The sequence below is a fragment of the Ipomoea nil genome, unplaced genomic scaffold, assembly GCF_001879475.1.
Source record: "Ipomoea nil cultivar Tokyo-kokei standard unplaced genomic scaffold, Asagao_1.1 scaffold2159, whole genome shotgun sequence".
Lineage (NCBI taxonomy): Eukaryota > Viridiplantae > Streptophyta > Magnoliopsida > Solanales > Convolvulaceae > Ipomoea > Ipomoea nil.
This window is the reverse complement of record NW_017618587.1, coordinates 4869962-4896010: the sequence shown is the minus strand read 5'-3', so window position 1 is coordinate 4896010 and position 26049 is coordinate 4869962. Positions and strand designations below refer to the sequence as shown.

At 34.2% G+C, this 26049-nt stretch overlaps 4 protein-coding genes across 5 annotated transcripts; 1 reads left to right on the top strand and 3 right to left on the bottom strand.

The window, feature by feature from the left end:
* Window positions 1-360: 360 nt before the first annotated feature.
* LOC109149769 (probable protein phosphatase 2C 33) lies at window positions 361-4700 on the bottom strand. Its single transcript, XM_019297740.1, has 5 exons — window positions 3553-4700; window positions 2347-2736; window positions 1705-1822; window positions 1013-1236; window positions 361-895 (listed from the first exon to the last, which is right to left on the bottom strand). The coding sequence occupies exons 1-5, from the start codon at window positions 3751-3753 to the stop codon at window positions 569-571; spliced, it is 1260 nt and encodes a 419-aa protein (XP_019153285.1). The 5' UTR covers window positions 3754-4700; the 3' UTR covers window positions 361-568.
* On the bottom strand, window positions 3922-11790 carry LOC109149248. The gene is made up of 3 exons (XM_019296909.1): window positions 11519-11790; window positions 11026-11422; window positions 3922-4053 (listed from the first exon to the last, which is right to left on the bottom strand). The coding sequence occupies exons 1-3, from the start codon at window positions 11788-11790 to the stop codon at window positions 3922-3924; spliced, it is 801 nt and encodes a 266-aa protein (XP_019152454.1).
* Window positions 11791-11880: 90 nt separating this feature from the next.
* LOC109149247 lies at window positions 11881-12848 on the bottom strand. The gene is made up of 2 exons (XM_019296908.1): window positions 12748-12848; window positions 11881-12178 (listed from the first exon to the last, which is right to left on the bottom strand). The coding sequence occupies exons 1-2, from the start codon at window positions 12846-12848 to the stop codon at window positions 11881-11883; spliced, it is 399 nt and encodes a 132-aa protein (XP_019152453.1).
* Window positions 12849-16697: 3849 nt separating this feature from the next.
* Window positions 16698-25313, top strand: LOC109149464 (eukaryotic translation initiation factor 5B-like). 2 transcript variants are annotated; one of them, XM_019297244.1, is made up of 13 exons: window positions 16698-16915; window positions 17205-18087; window positions 18229-20394; window positions 20502-20609; window positions 20693-20796; window positions 20934-21024; window positions 21106-21216; window positions 21301-21366; window positions 21759-21818; window positions 23068-23625; window positions 24079-24198; window positions 24477-24596; window positions 24704-25313. In XM_019297244.1, the coding sequence occupies exons 2-13, from the start codon at window positions 17278-17280 to the stop codon at window positions 24767-24769; spliced, it is 4380 nt and encodes a 1459-aa protein (XP_019152789.1). In that variant the 5' UTR covers window positions 16698-16915; window positions 17205-17277; the 3' UTR covers window positions 24770-25313. The 2 variants fall into 2 exon arrangements, with proteins under 2 accessions (XP_019152789.1, XP_019152788.1); XM_019297243.1 differs by having other exon boundaries at window positions 17205-20394.
* Window positions 25314-26049: the final 736 nt, after the last annotated feature.

Below are 26049 nucleotides of genomic sequence, written 5' to 3'. Positions count from 1 at the left end.
AATGCCATGATAACATATTTAATAAAATGCAATTTTTAGGGTTTAGGATTTAAGGTTTAGCATTTGGGGTTTAGGGTTTAGGGTTTAGGTAAGGTTCATTCTATATATCTTCCAATTCTACTTATTTTCATTTGGCATTATTATTATTACTAGTATTATTTTAATTATGACAATCATAGAGATGAATATATATATATATATATATATTTTTTCAATAAAATGTGAGATTACTTGATAAGACTCTTCTTCTCTTCTAGTTGTGACATTTTTTTTCTTCTTTTAGTGCCACCGTTGAATTTGCAGAACTAATACACATGAACTAACGAAATAGTACCCTTTCCGGATAATAACTGCGATTTCCCGCATCATTCAAAAAAAATAATTAAAAAATCCACCAATATTACAACACAAGAAACACATCAATCACATGAAAGAATCAAAGCAAATGGCAAGTAGGATTTTACAAAATTCCAATTCTACCCACGCTAGAGAGAGAAGGATCCCCACACACTAATACAGCTGGGAACACATCTCATAAAAAGAAAAAGAGATTTTGTGCAGAACAAACCTAAAGTGATGAAGACCAGTCTTTTTTCCCCTGTTCTTTGTTGCTTTCGGCCCCGAGGGCATTTTCGTCATTTCCAGTGGCGTCGGAACCATTCATTTCTGCTGGAATAGTAGATGCATCCACCTTCTCACCGTTAACTTCATTCTCTCCCACTGAGAAACCTTTAAGAAAGAGGCAGACCACTGCACAATCATCTGTTCTGGAAGTCGGGTATTTGGTCTTCCACCCTCTAACCGCTGCTTCAACGAGCGTTTTTGCTGCGGATGAACGTGTAGGGGCCGAAGCCACAATCTTTACGACCTCTTCGTTACAAAGCACGTCCCAGATCTGCGATTCCCGTGATTCCATTAGTGAGTGTAATACGTAGCAGTAAAGGGAAAAGAAAAAACAGAAACGTAAGGATCAATAATGCAAGTAATGCAAGAATCTTTCGAGTTTCAATACCCCGTCTGTTGCCAAGACGATAAATTCATCTTTCTCCGTTAGGCGTCTATATGAAACTTCTGGCACGGATATGACACCGAAACCCTTTAGGCAAAAATCTCCAAGAGCACGTGACATGGCAAGACCAGGGAAGTTGGTATTTGGTAGCCACACTCTTGCAACCTCGGGTTCCTCGCGAAGAGCAAATACACGCCCTTTACACTTACGAATCCTCTCTGCTTCCACTGTCAGATCAAATAGGTAAAGATTCAAAGTAATTAAGTAGTTACTTTTGAAAGGGTTATAGGTATGTTCTTGTTGAGCACAAAATATATATAAACATAAACCGTGCAATCCAACTATCAGCTTAGGCTTTTAGTTGAGATGGAGCACATGCTTCAATTGTTCTGTTGTTAGACCAATATTTGGTTAGCTGAGAGTGAGAATTTAATCAATGGCATTGAGCAAACTACAGAACAATTCGTATTCTTTAAAGTGCCATAGTTATCGGGCCAATCCATAATCATAAGTTTTACCAAGCATGACCACAACCATAAATGACCTTAAACGTTCTAGAAAAGAAGATGTCAATCTCTAACTACATACAATACAAGCACACTGAGAAAATAGTGACTGTCCATGAATTTCAAATTCATTCCAGTTCACACCATGCAGGCAACAACACACACACACACACACACACACACATATACCTGGAAGATTAGGTTTGAGATCCACAGTCAATTGTACAGCAGTAAGAGAATTTTCATTATCTCTTGTACCCAATACAGCTCTAGAATCTCCAACATTCGCAATTACAAGATTCTGGCCCTGGAAAAGTAATAGTCACAAATTGTTTTCTCAAGCATAATAAGATAGAAAAAACAAATTTTTTTTTTAGTGACGAGGGAAACCCGCAGCCATTGTCCGAATGTGCGCCCTGGGTAAACCCCGCCTTCTGACCATAGCCAGCAAAGGACCACAAAGAGGTAAACCATCCTAGATCGCTCATAGCTGACCAGCTAAAACCAAGAAGGCCAATAGGCCCTGAGAGTCGAACTCTGGTTTTGTGGTCATCAAGCCAACAGTCTGACCAACTTGGTTGGGGTTGCCCGATACTGGTTCAAACGAGGACAAGGCTTCTCGTGCGGATTGCACCATTAGGTATGCATAAATGCACCACACAGTGTTCGGAAATGCATCAGAATGAAATGCACAAATGCACCACACCTAATGGTGCATTTTCGGACACTTTATGGTGCATTTATGCGTACCTAATGGTGCGTGACCGCACGCCGCACGGGAACCTGACCCGGGGTTGCCCTAACCTCAAATTATTTTGTTTGACAAAGTACCTGTTTCAAAAGAGTTACAGCTGTTGTCCCACTGAAGTTGCAATTCATATTGGTGTATGTTTTCAGCTCCCTATCCATGACCTTGAAAGCTTTCAAAAATGATTCCTTCACTGTCTGGAAGATATCTGGGTATTTTTCGATTTCTTCAACACCAATGGATGCCCTTGGCTCCTCATCTGCATAAATAAAAGAAGCATCCTCGGTGTCTATGCCACTTGTATTTACACTGGTCTCTCTAAGAAGGACATCCTCAGTTTTAACTCTAACTTCCCAGTGTGCACTTAATTTCAAGGGAAGATCATCTCTCACTCTTTTTGCGACCATATGACCATGGGAACCATGACCGTCGAAAACACCACAGAAAACTGTGTCTCTTCTTGAACCGAAATTCTGGAAGTTTAACGGTATAAAGAATCAATGAGATGCTCTTTTCACAGGAAAACTGCACTAAATTCACAATAGAAATAGAAAGCATACAGAACAGAAAACAGGATGATTATATGCACAACCAAATTCAATCGATATAATAGCAATTTCGGGGCTGAAAAGAATTTGAGAATTGAGATGCGTTTGGCCAGGTGCAGTTCATTAAATTGTAAGCACATCAAAGAATGGACAGCTGGGAGGAAGTAAGAGAGTCATCAATCATCCAAATTATAACCGTAATTGAGTCCCAATATCAGAAGATAGTACAAATAAAATAGAAAGAATATGAAGATGTCTTTCTAAGCTGAACCTTGGTTATACATGAGGTAAAAACAAGGACAGACCGTTTCTCAAATTAGGCTAATAGTTCAAAAGTAAACTGGAAAGGATAATGAATTAAAACTTTACAACTGCAATGGACAATTTAATGAAGCAACTGAAAATTATTTTAATCCTATGAAGGCAAAGAAATTGCATGCAATTAGTACAAATTGTTGGTTAATTTGCCTCCTAACAGATATAATTCTGTAACAGACAAACAGCATAAGTATCATAAACATACAGATCATGTAGAGTTGAACATAAACTAAGGATGGCAGCAGTGATAGTCACCGGTACCCACACAACAAAGAAGGTGATTCCAAGTAATGCACTAATAAACCTGATATGATAGACAAAGATGTATTTAGAACCCGCAGCCACTATCTGAGGGTGTGTACCGGGTAAACCTGGCCTGGTGACAGTGTAAAGCACAACAAGGTGTAAATGAAAGAATTTCACCTCCCAAACAATCATAGCATCTTGATTGGGCCCTTTCTTGCCTTGCTGAGTGAAGAGCGAAGCCACCTCACTGGAGCCATTTAGGTATAAGCGGCCGGGAATCCTATGCAACCGCTCTTTCTTCCTATAGTCAAAGGGAGAGTTCTGGGACCCTGGGCTCTGCTCAGAGCTCCAACTCTTCCTAATCCCAAAGGCAGACATGGGAGAACTAGGTCCAGGGGTCCTGCTTTCCAAAGACAAGCAGGACCCCAATTGGAGGGCCCTAACTATATCCAATAAGCACTCCAGAACAGGAACACAATAGCACCACCACTTGTTTTCTGTGTTGGGATCCGTCACGCCCTTCTTAATAACACCCTTACAAAGTTCTCACAATCCAGCCCCCAACCCTCTACCTGATCCACAGAATTCACCCTCCCATACACTGGCAAAATCCAATGATCCAATCCACTTCAACTTCAAAAGCAATCTAATCCAATCCACTTCAACTTCAAAAGCACTCTAATCCAATCCACTTCAACTTCACAAGCAATCAAATCCAATCCACTTCAACTTCAAAAGCACTCTAATCCAATCCACTTTTCAACTTCAAAAGCACTCTAATCCAAATATCCAATCCCCTCAAATCATTTCAGCTTCAAAAAGCAATGAACTTTCGAAGAAAACAAACAGGAAACATCAACTCAATCCTATATTTAATAACTAAAACAACTATATGACAATGATATAAACATAATACTTATAACCAACAAGAACAAAGTCACCCACTAGCTTTTTGTCCTTATTCTGCTCTTTTCCCGAAATGATTATACGACCGGAGAAAGCTAAAAGTGGGAGAAAGCCTACAGAACAGATCTATAAAGCAGTGCTTTCTGAAAATTTCTTTAATAGTATCAATCAAATCAGTACCTTTCTCTCTCCCTCCCTCAAACTAGGAATTCAAGACATGAAACATCGAAACCTTGAGACCGCCACCATCGATGAAATACCCCTTCTCCGGTCGAATCCAATCAATGCTAAACAAATAAGTAATGCCCAGAGTTGACAAATAATGGGGGAAACCGAGTATTGATGACAGCGTGAGAGGATAGTATTGAGATCGAAAAAAAAAAAAAAAAAAAGGCGCCGATAATGCTTCTACTTTGGAGCTGAATTACAGAAACAAATTCACGAGTTGCATCGTATTTATTCAAATATATACATATATAGAGGCATGATTAAGGACTTACGGAAAAAATATTTGAAGTGACATGGAATTTATATTCTATGGAAAATAAATTACTGGGAAAATAAATTCTATTGTTTGAACAGGGTAAAAGAAATTATTGGGAATATTAATTTTAGAAAAAATGATGTTTTTTTTCCTGAGTTATATAGTCATTTTTTCCCTCAATTATTTAAGTAAGCATATTAACCCCCTCAATTATATAAAAGTGGTGGTTTTTCACCTGATATATTAAATTGACATTTTTACCCTTATAAAGTAAACATTTTATTTATTTTACTTCTCCAACAAATTATCGCGTATACGTAAGGATGACCACGGTTCAGATCAAACTGAACCGGACACTATAGCAATTGAATTAAAAGTTTCCGGTTATGATTCAGATCTAGAACCTAATATTTGGATTTCAATTTATTAAAATTATGAATAAAAAAATTAGATCTTGAACCGTAAATCGGCAGTTCTGGATCCGATTCGCGATTTTGAACCGTCTTTATTTTAAAATTTTATTTTTTTTATTTTAAATAGTCTAAATTAAACAATAAATGTATTTTATTTTTTCAGTTCAGAACATGAATCGTCCGTTTTGGTTCGCAATTTTAATAAACTCTAAATATCGAGTTTCGATTCTAAATTGTAATTGGAATATTTCGGTTTGGTTGCTATAGTGTTTGTTTAGTTTGAACCAAATTATTGTCATAATTTGTTGGAGAAGGAAAATAAATGAAATATTTATTTTAAATATTTATTTTAAGGGTAAATATGTCCATTTAACATTTCAAGGGGAAAACAACCACTTGAATAATTCATGGGGAGAAAGTGCTATAAGTATCTAACTTAGGGGGAAGAAGTGTCATTTTCCCTTAATTCTATTGTTTGGTTGAGTTTGGAATGGTAAGGAATTATGAATATAAAGATCAATATGCCCTTAATAATAATTTATACATGTGTAGTTAATAAATTTTGATGATGGCAAAATAGTCTAATATTACTATATTTTCTTCCCAACTCATTTGGAAAACAAAATATCAATGTTTAGGTAGGATTTTCTTTTCCTTCACCTTTGGGAAGTCAAATTCCCATGAAAAAGATTTTCCATCAAACCAAACAAGGTAAAACAACATTTTCCTACATTTCATGAAAAATCTTTTCCATGGAATTTGATTTCCATCCACCCAAGCACCCCTTAAGGTTGTGGGGTTCCCGGTGGAAACATTATTACTACTAAGATCATCTATAATATACATAGATTCTGCCATTCTAGAAACGTTTTGAAGGTGTGACTGAAGAAAAATACTTTATGTGCTTTCAAAAATTTACTCTCAAATTTTATTTTTATTTGTGTTCAAATTTGTTTGGAAGAAATGAAAAATAAATAAATATCATGATCGATCCCTTATAAAATTGAACAATTAAAGTATGTCAAATCATATATGGAATAAAATATATGAGTAGGAATTCAAAGTACATATATAATTATTACCGAGAAAGATAATAAATAAAATGTGAAAAAAAAAAAGAATAATTATAGTTTAATGTGACAAGTAAAGCGCATTCTAGTGTTTTTCAAGTGACAATTGACAAATTTTTTTAGATGACACGCAGCACCTACTCAAAAGTATATCCACTTTTATAATAGTTTGCAAATTATTTAAACAAAAAAATTATATTAAGAATATTTTGTACTACAAGTTTGATATAAATAAAAAAAAAAAAAATGATGGCAATAATTGAACCATGAGTCAATGACAATAATGCAAGAGAATGGATCAACCCCAACGTGTATTGATAGGAAGAAAACACAGCGAAGTAAGGTAGGATTATGCGATTAGCTATATCCATATTCTTTGCTTTGATTGCTTATTTTCGTCCTACATATTCCATTGTGGTACAAATTTGTTAAAAGTTTGATTAACACTAGTTCAAACCAATTAAAGGTGTATTTGATTAGCACATGAGAATTGGAATCATAATGGATATCAGATACTTACTAAAGATAATATATTTTAATGAAAGTATTTTGTATGTTTGGTAGTAGGGTGGAATGTGAATGATTATCAAATAATGAATCATAATAGGTATCAGATACTTACTAAAAATAATAGATTTTAATGAAAGTATTTTGTATGTTTGGTAATAGGGTGGAATGTGAATGATTATCAAATAATGTTGTTTGGTTATGTATGATAATATAATAAGAATAAAGATTTTAAAAAGTACAATAACACAAAATAACGACAATTGATTTTAATATACAAATATCCAAAACACCAATATAAACAAAAATAAAATAAAAATCTAAAAACACTAATCAAATGGGATGAGAAGAAATAAGGGAATGATACCCTTATTTTATTTGAGTGTGAGTTTTTTAATTAAGGGGTATTTAAAATCCATAGTAATATTTTAAAAACTTATCAATCAAACGATATCAATGACTTTGATACCCATTCTTTATAGCTAAACTTGTCAATCAAACACATCCTAACTGAATTTTTTTTTATTCGATTAATTTGAAATAATGAATTTTAATTTGATTAACAATCAATACATTTTACAAATTTAAGATAATTATTACTCCGTAATTGAATGAGCATCCCAATCAATTTATGTGCTCTTTACTAACTAAAACAAATTAAAAGTAAAAAATATATATAAATTATTCTATAAAATTTATAATCAATCACATTAAAAATTTTATAGAAATACTTTATTGGTTGAATTCGTCATATAGCATTTTTCTAATTCAATTTATTTTTTTTTGTATAGTTTGTTAGTTTGATTTATCTCTTATGACGATTCGAGTTTATTATAATAAACAGAATTTATTTAATGTACATAATTAAATAGTAAATACGGATTTATTTGTCAAAAAATAAAAAATAAAAAAATCTATAGAAGTATGGTTAAATAATATGTCTAATCATGGCTCGTTTAAGGCAATGTGGATAAGCCTAGTGCATGAAGACGACATTTTTTATTGTCTCGGGGGACGGCGGGCGGTGGAGGGGTACGGTTGAGAACCATTCAAAAACTATTGGGCAACTAAGTCATTAGAATTTAGATGCCTAAATTATGCTGTGCATCCGTATGCACCATGCATGGTGCATACGGATGCAAAAACGACGTCGTTTTAATAAAATGTGCGTCTCCTCTTTAAAAAAAAAAAAATTCCATAATCGATGAACTATAATTCCATAATCTAATCTATGAACTAAAAATTTCAGAATGAATGAACTAAAAATTTCAGAATGAATGAACTAAAATTCCATAATCTATAAACTAAAATTTCAGAATCGATGAACTACAATTCCATAATCGATGAACTATAATTCCATAATCAATGAACTATAATTCCATAATCTATGAACTAAAATTCCAGAATGAATGAACAATATAATGTTGTTGCTGGGAATCGAACCTGAATTCTTTTTTAGGGGAGACGCGCGTTTTTTAATAAAACGACGTCGTTTTGGCATCCGTATGCACCATGCATGGTGCATATGGATGCACAGCATAACGATTGATCTTTTTTGCCTTCCGTCTAATTGTATAAAGGCATTTATGGAATTTTGGTCTTTCTTGCATTCAATTATTATTCTTCCAAAGGAACCCCGTCCTCTGTGCTCACTGCGCATAAGGAACCCCCGTCCTCTGTGCTCACTGCGCATAAGGAACCCCCCTTACTTTGAGAGGTTGCTCCTGAGACTCGATCCCTGGTCATTCTTCCAAAATTTCACCTCTGTGATCAATTGAGCTGCCCATGCAGGTGCATTCAATCATTATTGCATGTATGTATCATAGTTTATACAATTTTGTGCATCATGATTCAAAAATACATAAAGGTCTTGTTTGATAAATAGTTGTTAGTTGGTCGTTAGTTGATTAAATTAATTAGAGGGGATAACTAATTATTAACATTAGCTGATTGTATGAAAGTGTTTGGTAAATTAACTATTTGCTGTTAACTGTTTGGTATAATTTATTATCTCAAAAAGCTAATTAAAAAGTCTGCTTTCAGCAACATTTTGAATTTTAGCATTTTGAAATTGATTTTTTAACCAAATCAAATAGTTAATAGTGGTCAAATAAGTTAAAATTGGCTGATAAATTACTATTTTACCAAATAGGGCCAAATATTATTCTAATTTATATAATACATTATAGTACATAAAGTATATTATTCGAACTCATAAAATATATTATTTTACCTCATAAATTTCATTATTCTAACACATAAAATACATTATACATTACTCTAACTCAAATGAAATACATGATTCTAACACATAAAGTAAATTGTTCTAGAAATTTTATTAGAGCAACCATAATAGTTGTTTTTTCTTAGTTTTTTACAAATAATAAAATATATAACATGGTTTTTGGACTAATGTGGAGCATGAGTTTTCACGATTTTAATCCTTACAAATCAAATTTTTTTTGTGGGGCCAGGGCGCGTTCCATGCACCTATGTGCCCCCAACTTGGTGCTGCACTGTACGTGCCAGGCTTGGCTTGTAAATGTTGTTGTTTGTTTTGTTTTTGTTTTTTTTTTTTTTTAAATCAACAAAATCACAACAAATGAGGTTGCTCGATCTTATTCTAACACATATAAAGTATATTATTCTACCACATAAAATACATTGTTTTAATTCATAAAATATATTATTTTACACTAAAATATTCATTATTCTGATACACACATAAAATAAACATCTTTTAATATCAAAATAACGTCATTTTAGACCGTGATCCATACACTTATTTTGTATCTTGCATTATGGTAGGCGCGCCGCGCCGCATCGGTCCAAGCTGGACCGTCCCAATCTATCCACAAATCATAAACTACACGAAGCCTTTTCGGTGGACATATGTTATTGCCGTCAACATTCTTAACTCTTTCTTAATAATTCTTTTCAACCTCCAATTTTGACAATAAATATATTCCAAATTACTCCGTATTACTTACTACAGAGATAATTATAAAATGAATAAAGTCTAAATTTGTCACTGAACATAACATTAAAATGTTATTATATTATTGAAAATGTGTAATTAGATCCTTAAACACTTCAAATGTATGTAAATTTACGTAATAATAGGATATCATTAATTTCATCATGTTGCCTAGTTACATGGATGGTGAGTTGACATTTTAATAATAAATTATAAAATAAAAAAAAAAAAATTACGGACATTCGTCAGTCATCCCTTCCCTTCCTCCTTCGTCTCCCACCTGAGTATGAAATCGTCCCAAACGTCCATACAACCGCCTACAATGCAAGATGGCACATGTCGTACGTACGAGGAAATCAGCTCTGACTCCAACTTGTTATACTCTTTCGATGTCGCCGGCGTTCATGTCGTGATGTTGAGAACCTATGCTAATTTTTGGCACGAAACTGTGCAGCACAGGTGGCTTCGATGAAATGGATGATAAACTGCTATCACGTGAAATTGCATAATTTGAAGTGTTCATTAGCTTAATTACATTTTTTTTTTCATTCAGTGACCTAATTGCACTTTCAAGTTACGTTCCCAATTTAAACATTATTCTTAATTAAAAATAATCTAATCATACTAAAAGTCTAAAACATGTGTGTGTGTGTGTGTGTGTGTGTGTGTGTATATATATATATATATATATATATATATATATATATATATATATATATATATATATAGAGTAAAATAATATATAAAAAACTAACACATTATTATTTAAAACTAGTATTTTTATCCGTGCGTTGCACGGAACGGATTTGTTTTATTAATGATATAATTACTATCATAATTCATTTGTATAGAAGATATATTTTTTGTCTATATATATAGCAATTATATCATTTTGAAAAAAAAAATACATAATATCATCGATTGTATTTACGCATTATTGAAAATCTCTCCGTAGACAACATCGGTAGTCGCAACACAATCTTGTGCATCATTGTCTAGAGCTAACACTTAAGACCATCAGGATGGATGACTCGGGAGAAAGCCACGTACAATTGTCCGTGATTAAAGATCGGTTTTTTAACAATAACCCAACGTGAGTTAGTGTTTGGCCTTGACTTTTGTTGATAGTTATGGCATATGCAATCTCGTATCAGAATGAGTGAGAGACATTCGGGAGATAAGAACTTTGGTTCCTTGATGTGTCCTATTAACTATTATTGCTTCGACAATGTGATCAGCTAATCTTGTGATGATGAGTCGTGTCAAACTATTTAAGAATTCAGTAGTTTGTACTTCTGATAGATTTTCATCGTCTGATTCTGCCTTACACAAAGAGTCACAACTTAAATGCGTTCGACCTTCTGCAGTATTCATGTCGCACATGTACTGATTAATTTGATCAACGACATCTAAAGTCGGTGAGAGGATCGCTCGGCCTTCTAGGTGCGACTCATCAAGCATGCCATATCTCGCGCTTGGGAAGGCGTTTTCCACTATAGTTGCTATGAGATCAGGTCTACACTTCAATAGAAACTGTACTGGAATATCGATCTCAGACAAACCGTCGTTTACAACCCCTGTAATCTCACCTTCGATGTCTGCAATCCATTTTGAAAACCAATTAACCGTCTGTTTATCTTCATCTGAAGCTAAGCTTCGTAATCTCAAGTTCTTCGTGAGCCTCAATACCCTGCATTTGTCCAGAGGTATGAAGAATTAATAGTTGCTCTAATAACTACTGGTCTCGTTGCTTTTGGAATAACTGGAAGGATCTATCTAAAATCACCGCGCCAAAACTACCTTCTTTCCACCAAATGTCTTTTCAGCACTACCATGTATGGCAAACCTCAATATATCACTCATGGTTTTGTCCAAAGCCACAAAACGGTGTTTGTGCATCATTGGTGCTTCGTCCCATATTATCAGTTTGCTCTTTATTATAAGCTCGGCAAGGTCACTGCCTTGCGATATATTGCATGTGGAATCTTCATTCAATGAGAGTGGTATAGCAAATCTGAAATGCGTCGTCCTGCCTCCCGGTAAGAGCAAAGATGCCATTCCACTTGAAGCAACATTGAGAACAATATCTCCGCGACTTCTTATCTTTGAGGATAACGTTCTCCACACGAATGTCTTGCCTGTTCCTCCTTAACCATATACAAAGAACAATCCACCTCCATTAGAATCAATATCATTCATCACATAGTCATAAACATTATTTTGCTCGTCCGTCAATTGTGTTACCAACATTTCATGCTCTATCTTCAACGAGTCCTTGTCATACGCCAACTCTTCGGCTATCAACATGTTTTCCATTAAACCCATGTTGCTTTCGTATGAAATTGACATTTCTGAAAAGTCCTTAAGGCTCTTCCCCCACAAAGATAGCAAGTTATCCAACTCCACCAGAGTGAACTGTTTCTTATCCGAATCCGATAGATCAACTCTTCATAGTCCAAAAAAGAAACAAAATAAAAATTAACAAATGTGTTTATAATAATGATAAGCAAATAACAAAGTCGAATAAATAGATTGGAGGCTGATAATATAAATTAGTTACCGTACACTAATCTATACTAATATGAATATTAATTAATTGGGAAAAAAAAAAGTAATAAAGCTTAATTGTTAACAAAATTTTACATGAAAATTAACTAATATCTAATGAATTGGAAAAAGAATTAGTTAATTGATGATATGAAAAAAGAATTTCATTGAGATTTTAATGAATTGAAGAAAGAATTAGTTAATTAATGATATGGAAAATTTCAACGAAATTCTAATATATATTAGTTAATTTTCATATAAAATTGTAGTCAATATATACTATTAATAAGAGAAAATTTCAATTTTGGTACACTGACTATTGGGGTTGTGTTAATTGCAACACTTGACTTTCAAAAATGTTTATTTAATACCTTGACTATGCAATTTCTATCAATTTTGGTCACGCCGGCCAAATCTCACCGGAAAATTTTAATAGGTCAATTTATGAGGCTATTTTAGTAATTTTACTCCTCCTTTTTCTTCTCCGATGAGCTTTTCCATTTCCGGCGACTGTATATATTAGTGCTGTCAATAATATCTGAATTTGGGGATCGAATTCCTCGTACCATACGCCTAAACGAAGTCTTAATCCTTCCAGAACTATCTTTTGGCCGGTGGTTCTTCTAGATCTATCCTAGTTTCCGGTGTTTTAAAACCAACACAAAACCCAATTCAAATAACAATTCTAAAAGATAGCATTTGCAGCACAGCAATACAATTAATAAAGTGCACTTGATCTGGCCAACACAAAACCGACTGTAGTTTCTGACAGCGCCGGCTGAAGAACATCGCCGGAAATGGAGAAGAAACTCGCCGGAAATGGAAAAGCTCATCGGAGAAGAAAAAGGAGGAGTAAAATTACTAAAATACCCTCATAAATTGACCTATTAAATTTTTCCGGTGGGATTTGGCCGGTAATTTGGCCGGCGTGACCAAAATTGATAGAAATTGCATAGTCAAGGTACTAAATAAACATTTTTGAAAGTCAAGTGTTGCAATTAACACAACCCAAATAGTCAGTGGACCAAAATTGAAATTTTCTCCTATTAATAATTTTGTAATACAAATGAGATTCTAATATATTACTTACCGTACACTAATCTGTACTAATATGAATATTAATTATTTGGTAAAAAATTAATAAAGCTTAGTAACAAAATTTTATATGAAAATTAAATAATATATAATGAATTGGAAAAAAAAAAATTCGTTGAATTTTCATTTTCTCTTTCTGAGTACATATATATTGGCTTTAATTTGTGGCATCAATCTATTAGATATCCATATTAGTATATATTGACTTACAAAATTTAACCAAAAAAAAAAACAAAAAATAACAAATTAGTTTATTTATAAATAATGAAAAGCAAATAACAAAGTTCAGGATTCGTTTCTTGTATTTGTAGTGAGAGATTTTTTTGTGCATTCAAAGAGATACGCATTTAGTATTTGTAGTGCCAAATATAATATATTTACGCAGGGAGTATTTGTAGTGCCAGATATGATATATTGTTCTATTGTATTACGATGAATTTTAATGTAGAATTATAGTACGAATAGGAAAGTAGTAAACAATATATTATATTATGAATTGTATTGCACTGTTTTATAATATTAGAATATGAATTTTAACCTAGAATTATAGTACAAATAGGAAAGTAGAAAATAATATATTTTATTAGAAAGTGAGATTTTTTAGGAATTGGGCGGGAATTTAAAGTTCAGGATTTTTTTTAATATTATATATATATATATATATATATATATATATATATATATATATATATATTATAGAAGTATAGATTTTATTTTGCACATAGTTTTGTTTTGATTATTATTATATGATTAATATTATTATTATTATAATTTTATTTTATTATTACATAAATTATTACATAATAATAATAATATAAATTTTCTTTTAGACGATTTTCTGCGTACAATCGAATATTAAAAAGAAAAATATTTTCTTAAAAAAAAAAGACTAAAATAAGAAGCCATATGATCCTCTTATATAAAGGAGCTCAAGAGTTCATTTTTTCAAACATTTTCGATGTGGGATCAATATGATTCCATACCATTTATAAAGGGCCGCCAGTGTGGCTCTCCTTTGTTTTTTATTGTTTTTTTTTTTTGTTTTGATTATTATTATTATCGTTATTTTATTATTATAGTATTACATAATAATAATAATAATAATAATAATAAATTTTCTTATAGACAATTTTTTGTTGTGTAGCCAAACACTAAAAAGAAAAATATTTTCTGAAAAAAAAAAAACAAAATAAAAAGTCATTAAGCTAAGACTTTTTAAATAAAAGCATTTTGGCTTCTCAATACTTGCTCCCGTTGGTGGGCAATCAATTATGTTTGGAAGAGGAACAATGCTTAGAGGAGCTCAAAAGCTCATCTTTCCAAACATTTTTTATATTGGATCAAAATGATCCAATATCAAAATGCAGAAAAAAAAATACTAGAAGAAGGATTTTACTTATATATATATATATATATATATATATATATATATATATATATATATATATATATATATATATTGTCCTATTGTATTATTAAGAATAGGAATTTTAGCCCATATGGGTAGCTCAATTGGTCATAGAGGTGAAACTTTGGAAGAATGACTAGGGATCGAGTCTCACTTGGTCATAGAGGTGAAACTTTGGAAGAATGACTAGGGATCGAGTCTCACCAGCGGCAGTAGGAATTATTTTATAATATTAGAATATGAATTTTAACCTAAAACTATTGTACGAATAGGAAAATTGTACGAATAGGAAAGTAGAAAACAAGCGGGAATTTAAAGTTTAGGATTTTGTTTATTTATATATATAGTATAGATTATTACATATTACATATATAATATAATATAATAATATAATATATAATAATAATAATAATAATAATAATAATAATAATAATAATAATAATAATATTTTATTTTAGACAATTTTCTGCTGTGCAACCGAACATTAAAAAGAAAAATATTTTATGAAAAAAAAAAAAACTAAAATAAGAAGCCATTAAGCTAATGTTTCTTAAATAAGAGTATTTTGACTTCTCAATACTTGCCCACGTTGAAGGGCAAGCAATTGTGTTTGGAAGAAGATCATTGCTCCTCTTATATAGAGGAGCTCAAGAGCTCCCTTTTTCAAACATTTTCAATGTGTGATCAAAAATATCTCATATCATTTACAAATGGGAGCCCGTGGCTCTCATTTGTTTTGTTTTTTTGTTTTTTTTTTTTTTTAAATTTTATTTTGTATATAGTTTTGTTATATTAGTTTATAATGACCGTGAGGCACAATAATAATATAACCATAATTAAATATTATTGTATTCTCTGTGAGGCACAATAATAATATAACCATAATTAAATATTATTGTATTCTCTGTGAAGCACAATAATAATATAACCATAATTAAATATTCTATATTCTTCTAGAATTTCTATTACAATCATTAATTATTCCATAGTTTATCATAATTAAATAATTTGACCAATAGAATGAGTTTGGGCCGGAAAATGCTAGAAGGACGATTTTACATTTAATAATATATAGATAGATTGTCCTATTGTATCACGAATAGAAATTTTAATGTAGAATTATAGTACGAATATGAAAGTAGTAAACAATATATTCTATTAAGAATTGTATTATGCTATTTTATATTTTATAATAATATTAGAATAAGAATTTTAACCTAGAATTATAGTACGAATAGAAAAGTAAAAAACAATATATTTTATTAGAAAGCGAGATTTTTTAGGATTTGGGCGGGAATAATATATAGATATATAGATAGATTGTCCTATTCTATTACAAATATAAATTTTAATGTAGAATTATAGTACGAGTAGGAAACAATATATTCTATTAAAAATTGTATTACCCTATTTTATATATTTTATATATTAGAATAGAAATTTTAACATAGAATTATAGTACGAATAGGAAAGTAAGATATATAGATAGATTGTCCTATTGTATCACAAATAGGAATTTTAATGTAGAATTATAGTACGAATAGGAAAATAGGAAACAATATATTATATTAAGAATTGTATTACACTATTTTATATTTTATAATATAGGAAAGTACAAAATAATATATTTTATTAACAACAATTTTTTGATAGATAGTATAGAAAATAGAAAATATACATATAAATAGTATTAAAAAGTTTAATTTTTAAAATTTTTATTTTGAAAAGAGTTCTACATATAAGCAAAAACTACCAGAAAATAAGTTTTAAAACGATCTTATTTGATACGGAGTAAAAAACTCTCTGAAAAGTGTGAAGATAAAGGAATATACACAAATGGGCCTGCACTTCGGTCCAGTCCAATAACTCCCAGAGAAACCCTCTTATGCTCGTTTATTAATATTTAGCTTCTTTATTTCCCAGTTCTTCATCATCATCATCTGCCTCATTCCTTCTGCTCTGCAACTCAATCAAAACACTCTTTTCTTTTGCATAAACTGAAACTAAAATCTGTGAATCTCTATATATCGGTTATAATTATATAATCCAGAAACGCAGACGCACATACACATAATTATACGTATAACCTATCGGTTATTCCTCCGATTGTTTACTCTCCGCCCCTTGCCGCAGGTACCTCCACCTCTTTCTCGAATTTCTATGACTATGCGTGGTTGTATTTTGTGTAGAATGTGTATGTGCAATATTGTATAGGAGAGCGTTATTCTGCTCGTTTATTAATTGCTTTTTACAATCTGTCTATGGAGATTGGTGTTAGTGTTTGTAGATATATGATTGTATTGCAGATCTAGTTGTACAGATTTTGTTTGCAGTTCATCTTGTGAGTTTCGTTATTTGGTTTATTCCCTGTTATTTTGCTTATTCTTGGGATTCCGATTCTGAATTGGTTTCTATGAACTAGGGTTTAAAGTCCAGTTTTGATTGGTAAAATTCTACTGGACTGATAATCTGTCGAATCCGCAAGGGACACTTCAATGGGGAAGAAGAAGCCAACTCCACGGGAGGATGGAAACACCACTGCTGTTCAGGGGGGTGGGGGTGGAAAGGCAAAGAAAAAGAACTTTATGATTGATGATGATGAGTATTCTGTTGGGACTGAGCTTTCTGAAGAGCCTATTGTTCAGGATGAGAAAGCAGCACCAGCACCGGTGGGCGATAGGAAGAGAGGTAAAAAGAAACTTGTGATTGATGACGATGAGTATTCTGTTGGGACAGAGTTATCCGAAGAGCCAGAAGAGAAACTAGCACCTGCCCCAGCAGGTGGTAAGAAGAAAGGTAAAAAGGGGAAGAAATCTGGTGCCAAAGATAATGATGATGAGGATGAAGCTGAGGAAAAAAATATTATGAAAGATTCTGATGAAGTGGAGAACGATGATGCTTTGATGAGTCAGTTTACTGGTAAAAAGAAGCCCAAGGGGAAGAAGGCTGACAGTATGGCTGCCGCCAAGTTTGCATTACTTGGCAGTGACGATAATGATGATGAGAGGTCGAGTGTGACCAAAGATGGGGATGGAGGGGGTGGTGATAGTGAGGAAGAGAGTGAGAATGTTATTTCATTTACTGGAAAGAAGAAATCAAAGTCAAAAAAGGGTGCTGCAAACAAGTTCACTACCTCTGCATTTGATGCAATTGGTGGTGATGAATTTGATGAAAACGACTCAGATAATGAGCTGCAGTCTGATAATGAAGAGGAGCCAGTAATTTCCTTCACAGGGAAGAAGAAACCCTCAAAGCCAAGTAAGAATGCAGGTCGAAGTGTTTTCGCACCATCTACTTTTGATGGACTTGATCAAGTAGGGGATAGTGATGATGCTACTAAAGATGAAGATAATGAAATTCCTTCTATCGCCTTCACAGGGAAGAAGCCATCAAAATCTAGTAAGAAAGCAGGTGGAAGTGTGTTTGCTGCATCTGCTTTTGATGGTCTTGATGATTTGGAGCAGAGTTCAGACTTAAGTAAGGAGGAAAATGATGAAGTTCCTCCTATTACCTTCACAGGAAAGAAAAAGAAATCTTCTAAATCCTCCAAAAAGAGCAATTCACTCCATTTAAATGAAGAAAATGATGAGGATGTCAGTGATTCTAAACTGGATACTGGTGTATTTGAAGAGGATGCCACTGCTCAGGATGATGATATGTCTGAGATTATGTTTTCTGGTAAAAAGAAGTCATCTAAAAAGAAGAACAAAACTGCATTGAATATGCTTGACAACGAGGCCAGAGATGATTCATTGGATGCAATTGACTCTGAAAAACCAAGCCTAGCTGATAGTAATAGAGAAGCTGAAGAAACAAAAAACAAAACGCAGGTTAGAGATGATGTGTCTGGAACTTCGAAGGCTAAGTCAAAGAAAAAGAAGGGTGGAAAAACAGTTCAAGAAGAGCAGGATGAGATTGACAAGATTCTAGCAGAGCTCGGTGAAGGACCAGCTAATCCTGCTTCTGCCCCTAGTGTACCTCCCCCTGAAGAGAAATTACAGGTACAACCTGAACCAAAAGATAAAACTAAGAAAAAGAAGGGTGGCAAAACAGCTGAAGAGGAGGATGAAATTGACAAAATTCTGGCTGAACTGGGTGAAGGACAGCCATCATCAAAACCTGTACCCTCTCATGCCCCTGCTCCCTCTTCACAAGAGGAAAAAGATCAGCCGGAAGCAGGAGAAGATACTGCTGAGAAGGAAACAACAGAGGGGGTGGTGGAGTCTGCAGCTGCAAAGAAGAAGAAAAAGAAGAAGGAGAAAGAAAAGGAGAAAAAGGCAGCTGCAGCAGCAGCAGCTGCACCTGTGATAGAGGAAAAGCAGGAAGAAGTGAAAATTGAAAGCAAAGGTAAAGTGGCTGATAAGAAAGTCCCTAAACATGTCAGGGAGATGCAAGAGAGACTTGCCAGACTTAAGGAAGCTGAGGAAAAGAAGAAGAAGGAAGAGGAAGAAAGGCTAAGGAAGGAAGAAGAAGAACGTCGTCGGCAAGAAGAGTTAGAAAGGCTTGCAGAGGAAAAGAAACGCTTAAAAAAGGAGAGGGAGAAGGAGAAACTTTTGAAGAAGAAACAAGAGGGGAAGTTGCTAACAGGAAAACAGAAAGAAGAAGCTCGCAGATTGGAATTAATGAGAAAGCAAATACTTGCCAATGCTGGGGGTTTACCAATCCCTACCGGGGAGACTGGTAAGGAGGGAACAAAACGGCCTAAGTACCAAACAAAGAAGTCAAGGCCATCTCATGGAAATGAGAAACCTGCAGCTGCGACAAATGAAATCACAGAAGTGAAGGAAACTCAGCATGAAATTGTCTCTGAGGTTGATTCTGTGGACACTGAGAAGGTTGATGAGGTAGAATCAATTAATACAGAGGAGAAGTCAGAAGTTGCTGATGCTGAGGAAAATGGAATTGAAGAAGACGAAGATGACGAGGAGTGGGATGCAAAAAGCTGGGATGATGCTGATCTCAAACTGCCTGGTAAAAGTGCATTTGCTGATGAGGAGGTAGATGCTGAACCCAAAGCTGTAGTCAGAAAAGAGCTAAAGGTTGCACAGTCAGCTGCTCGCAATTCAGGGGCTCCATCAGTGGGTTCCAAGCAAGCTCCTGTAACTGCACCAGTTGTAACTAAAAATGAGGATAGTAAGAAGAGGGAGCCAGAGTCTGAGAGTAAGCTCAAAGGAAAGGGAGCAAGGGGAGCACAAAAACCTGTTGAACTGCCTGACCAGAGTGAAACAAACCTTCGTTCTCCCATTTGCTGTATTATGGGTCATGTTGACACTGGTAAAACCAAGCTTCTTGATTGCATACGAGGCACTAATGTCCAAGAAGGTGAGGCAGGAGGGATTACTCAGCAGATTGGTGCTACGTACTTCCCTGCAGAGAATATAAGAGAGAGAACTAAGGAACTAAAAGCTGATGCCACGTTGAAGGTTCCTGGTTTGTTGGTTATTGACACCCCAGGACATGAGTCTTTCACTAATCTCCGTTCTCGAGGTTCAGGTTTATGTGATATTGCAATTTTGGTTGTGGACATTATGCATGGACTAGAGCAACAGACCATTGAATCTCTCAATCTGCTGAAGATGAGGAATACCGAGTTTATTGTTGCTTTAAATAAGGTGAGTGTCATTTAGATAATATCTTCCCCTTTCCTTGGTTACTCTTGATGATATCTAGTGTTTTATTTTTATTTGTATGGGTTGTTTTATTTTTAAATTGCAACCAGGTTGACAGGCTTTATGGATGGAAAGTTTGCCGCAATGCACCTATTCAGAAGGCAATGAAACAACAGAATAAAGATGTACAGTTTGAATTTAACACAAGGCTCACTCAGGTCATGTATAAACATTATCTCCTTACCAACCCTCTAAACATGCTTCAGTTTGTGTAACTTACAATAAAAAATTACAATTACAGATTGTCACACAGTTCAAAGAGCAAGGAATAAATACTGAATTGTACTATAAAAATAAAGATATGGGAAAAGATACCTTCAGCATTGTACCTACTAGTGCTATCAGGTGAATCCATTTACTTGATTTCCTGCTAATCGTGAATCATTTCACTTAATAATTTTATTAAAAAAATTTATTTGTGCATTTTTTCTTGATATTTCCCCCCTTTTCATTGTCCTGATGTTCTGGACCTGAATTAACAGTGGTGAAGGTATTCCTGACTTATTGTTATTACTGGTCCAATGGACTCAAAAGACAATGGTTGAGAGACTTACATTTAGCAATGAAGTCCAGGTATGCTTTCCTCACATATCTTCTTTGAGTTACTTAAATATTTGGAATGTGCAGTTCTGAATGTTTTCCCCCATTTGGCAGTGTACTGTGTTGGAAGTAAAGGTTATTGAAGGCCATGGGACAACAATTGATGTGGTACTAGTTAATGGTGTGCTTCATGAAGGAGATCAAATAGTTGTTTGTGGCATGCAGGTAGACTTGATATTATATTTGGTCTGCAGTTGGAAATGGTTTCCATGCCGTATGTTTCCTGTTTAACCTCTTCTTTGTTTGTAGGGACCTATTGCAACCTCAATTCGAGCATTACTGACCCCTCACCCAATGAAAGAGCTCCGAGTGAAGGTTGGTGGCAATTATTCTTAAGTCTTGTTATTGCATTTTTTGTCATATATTTTATTATTATTATTATCACTTGCTAATCAATTTTGTTGCATGTCATTAACGGGTTTTGACTCAGGTTTTTGTTTCATAGTGTTATGATTTTTGGAGATCAATTAGATGTATGCATGCTCATTACTCATTAGTAACTTTCAGTTTAACCCAGTGAATCACTTACTTGCCTCTCTGCAGGCAGGAGGTACCAAAAACACAAAATAGTTTAGGATTAAGGATATAGATCTCTATGTCATAAACATACATAGAAATGTCAAATGAAAGGATGCATTTAAAGTTTTGTGGCTTCTGTGTTGCATGGGTATCTAATCCTATCAAGGCTGTATCTATTTTGGCTGCAGGGTACATATTTGCATCATAAAGAAATCAAGGCAGCACAGGGTATAAAGATTACTGGACAGGTAATACCCAGTGTAGATGTTATGCCAACTGAATGCTAATCTAGATCGTAGTAGCAAAAATTTCCTTTCTACCAAATATTTTAAAACCACTGTATAGGCTATTGAAAGGAGTCATGGTTGCAGCAGGAGTGACAAAGATTTAATTGGCTCTAGTTTGAACATTTTGTCATCAAAGTGTTGGAGATGTGCTGAAAGATGAAAAATTGAATCCTCTCAGTTTCCTTTTTTATTCTTCGGACACACCCTTCACCTATAAGTCTAATAAAAACATGAACTGTCACCATTTATAACTCTAATGCTTTTGAGTAATTCTTGACACATTTTATTTAAAAAAGTAAGTTGGCAATACTTTGAGGTTGCCAAAATGGTAAAAGAAATGTGGAGATCTGTAGAAGATGGAAGGATGATTTGATTGGATAAATTATATTCTGCACTCTTCTTGATTATCATATTTTGACTGTGATGCATTCATTGAGTGCACAGCGATTAGATTAGATGAAATGTAGTTAGGTTGGGCAGGCGGGAACCAACTTAAGGTGGCGTTAAGTGGGTATGCTGAAGGAGGTGGTGCTAGTGTTGTACATTAGAGTGGGGGCATGTAGTGGATACATAAAGAGTCAAAAGAGGGGTTGGAGTGAGAGGGAATACTTCGGGGTAAGTGTGAATGGTTGTGTGGGATCAATGTAGTGGATACATTAGAGTGGGGGCATGTAGTGGATACATAAAGAGTCAGAAGAGGGGTTGGAGTGAGAGGGAATACTTCGGGGTAAGTGTGAATGGTTATGTGGGATCAATGTAACTGAGGTGGATGTGGGTTGGTCAAGAAATGTGGGGTAGGCCATCTTGATGGGGTGAAATAAGGGATTGGGATAAGTGAAATCGGATGTAGTCCTCTCATGGTGAATCTGAGGTTTACTCGATAGATGTAGGGTAGGGTACATGAGGGGAGCTGTCGTAATGTATACAGGTGGGTTGGTGGGGGCCAAGTAGGTCGGGAGGGTGGGATGGTTGAGAGCATTATATATGATTGAAAACATAAAGAGAAAAGCAACTCTCTTTCTTAATTGTTAAAAAAAAACCCAATGCTTTGAGCATGATTACAGAAAGATTACCAGTGGAACTATGCCTGGATGTGGTAATTTTTCTGTTAAGGAACTATGCCTTTATGTACAAGTGGTTTGCTTACGCGCAGTGCTGTTACTTGAAGTTTATTCTTGTTTTTCTTTGCTTGTGGTGAATTCTTGTGCAGGGCCTTGAACATGCTATTGCAGGCACTAGTCTATATGTTGTGGGGCCTGATGATGATTTGGATGACATCTTAGAATCAGCTATGGAAGATATGAGGTCAGTGATGAGCAGGATTGACAAGAGTGGGGAGGGGGTTTATGTTCAAGCATCTACCCTTGGATCATTAGAAGCTTTGCTTGAGTTCCTGAAGACTCCTGAAGTTAGCATACCAGTTAGTGGCATTGGCATAGGCCCTGTACACAAAAAGGATGTCATGAAGGCCAGTGTCATGCTTGAAAAGAAGAAAGAGTATGCAACAATATTGGCTTTTGATGTTAAAGTCACACCTGAAGCTCGCGAGCTTTCAGAAGAACTTGGTGTCAAAATTTTTTGTGCCGATATTATTTATCATTTGTTTGATCAATTCAAAGCCTATATTGATAATCTCAAGGAGGAAAAGAAGAAAGAGGTTGCAGAGGAAGCAGTCTTTCCCTGTGTTATCAAGATTGTACCTGAGTGTATTTTCAATAAGAAGGATCCCATTGTAATGGGTGTCGAAATTCTTGATGGCATTGCCAGGGTAATAGCTTCTTCTTGGTCTAATACATTATCTTATTATTCTTGAGATAACTGGTGACCTTTGCTGCAACTTAATTTTGTGACTAGCCACTTCTTAATTTCCCCTTATCTCAATTTGTCTTGCTATTTTTACTTATTCACTATAAGCATGGAAGTAATGAGTATGGAATACCTTGGGACTGTAAAGTGATTTTTTGCATGATACACTATAATATGAGGGATTGACACTGGATAAACTTGTGAGCTTTCTGTTTATTGTTATTTTAAAAGTAATTAAGATGCATAATATTCTGGAATATAAATGTCTTATTTTCTACATGTGTATGAAACTTTTCTTACATGGATTATTTGTACATGTGTTTATTATTCGGTTAAAATTTTATTTTCAAGACATGTTCTTAATTGTGATACTTCTCACTGTGTTGCTTCATTGTTTGAAACCCTATACAAACAGATTGGAACTCCCCTTTGTATTCCGTCAAAGGAGTTCATTGATATTGGTCGCATTGCATCAATTGAGAACAACCATAAGCCTGTTGATTATGGAAAGAAAGGACAAATGGTTGCCATTAAGGTATGAATCCTCAATTTGTGATAGTGCAATTGTCTGATGAATCTTTTACTTCTTCTCACCCTAGATGATAAGGGCGGGATCTTACTCCTTTAATGATCCTTCATACATCCCAAAAACCTGATATACTTGTGATGGTTGCTATTATTTTGTTGGCTCTTAAAACCAGTCACATGTCAATTTTTTGTATGATTCGTCTAGGTTCTTGTTAAGTAACAAGGGAAGTTCTGTGAAAATGTACTCTTATTTAACCTTACTCAATTCTTGTATACATTTAACAGATAGTTGGATCCAATTCTGAAGAGCAACAGAAGATGTTTGGCAGGCACTTCGATGCGGATGACGAGCTCATTAGCAAAATTTCAAGGAGATCAATTGACATACTCAAAGAAAATTTCAGGGTATGTAATTCCAGCTTTTCACTTGGAGAAATTGCCCTATCTTCTGGTGGCACATGTTTTCCAAAGCATGCTAAGAGACTCAATCTCTCTCTTTTAAAATTTTACAGAAAGATCTGACTGTTGAAGAGTGGAGGCTGCTTGTGAAACTGAAGAACATTTTCAAGATACAATGAGTCTTGCTTGTTTAGTACACTGTTCCATGGAATACTACACAAAGAGCTTAAAGGAGAGCAGCTCAAGTAAAAGTGCGGGCATTCGTGAATTGGAGTTGGTATCCAACAACCGAAGTTTTGGGAAAGTCATGTCCAGACTACAATGAACGAGCTTTTTGTATTATGATCCTTGATACCTTGTAACATACACAGGTGGGGAAACGAGAATTCATTTTGTGTTTCCAAATTTTGAAGACGCATAGAGTTGCCTGAAGTGAAGTGGATGGGTGGTGTTGAAGCTGTGCTGTGCTGTGTTAGACATGCATAATGCTCCCCAATAAACAACTTTGGCATGTGATTCTTTGTGGAGTTTTTTGATATATGAAAACCTGTTGCACAACACCTTGCCATTTCATCCCATCCCATCCCCTTATCAGTCAGTGTAAACAAGAAGAAAGAGACACGAAGACAGTACCACCATTAATTTTTGCTGATGTTTATTATGTCTTAGAATTCTGAATTCGTGATGCTTATAATTTCGTAACTACTTTTTTTTGTAAACAAATGATTGTCTCACTCCTAACCATACATGTTACTAATCTTGGCTGGGAGGTGTGATATGACTGTTTGGAGGGAATTAGATGGGAAAAGAATAAAATGAGAATTTAAAAATGTGTTTTCTAAATCTCTGTCTATATTCACTTTTGAGTAATATATTTATAAATTTGGGATGCATAGGCTTGGAAGATTGTTATTGTTATCTTTAGAGGTTGAGTAATATGTTTATAAATTTGGGATGCATAGGCTTAGAAGATTGTTGTCTTTAGAGGGATGAATAGATTTGGAAGGTTGTTTTCTATTATGCTATGAAAGGATATGATTGTGCTCTTTTTTCCAGCTAAGTTTTTTTCCACATAATTTTCTTCTTAGGTTAAGGTTTTTAATGAGACAATTGATATAGGTGTATTTGAGTGGATAGTCCTGAATACCCTTAAAATCTAGAAGATTATGCTCTAAATTGAAGGTCGCATATGGTTGCATTTTTTTTTTCTTAGTTAAGTTTTTTTTCCACCGGATTTTCTTAAGCTAAGGTTTTAATGTATTTCATGTACTCTTTTTCTTGTCTAGTTTCACACTGAAATTTTCTAGCGAGATTTTTTTCTCTTTGTGCTGGGTTATTAGATTGTATATATATACATGTTGAAGGCCGAATTAATAAGATGTGTACTTTTTTTTTTTTCTCTCTACTTCTCTATTCTATATATTTTATTATTTTGTAACAAACCTACTTACATTATTAA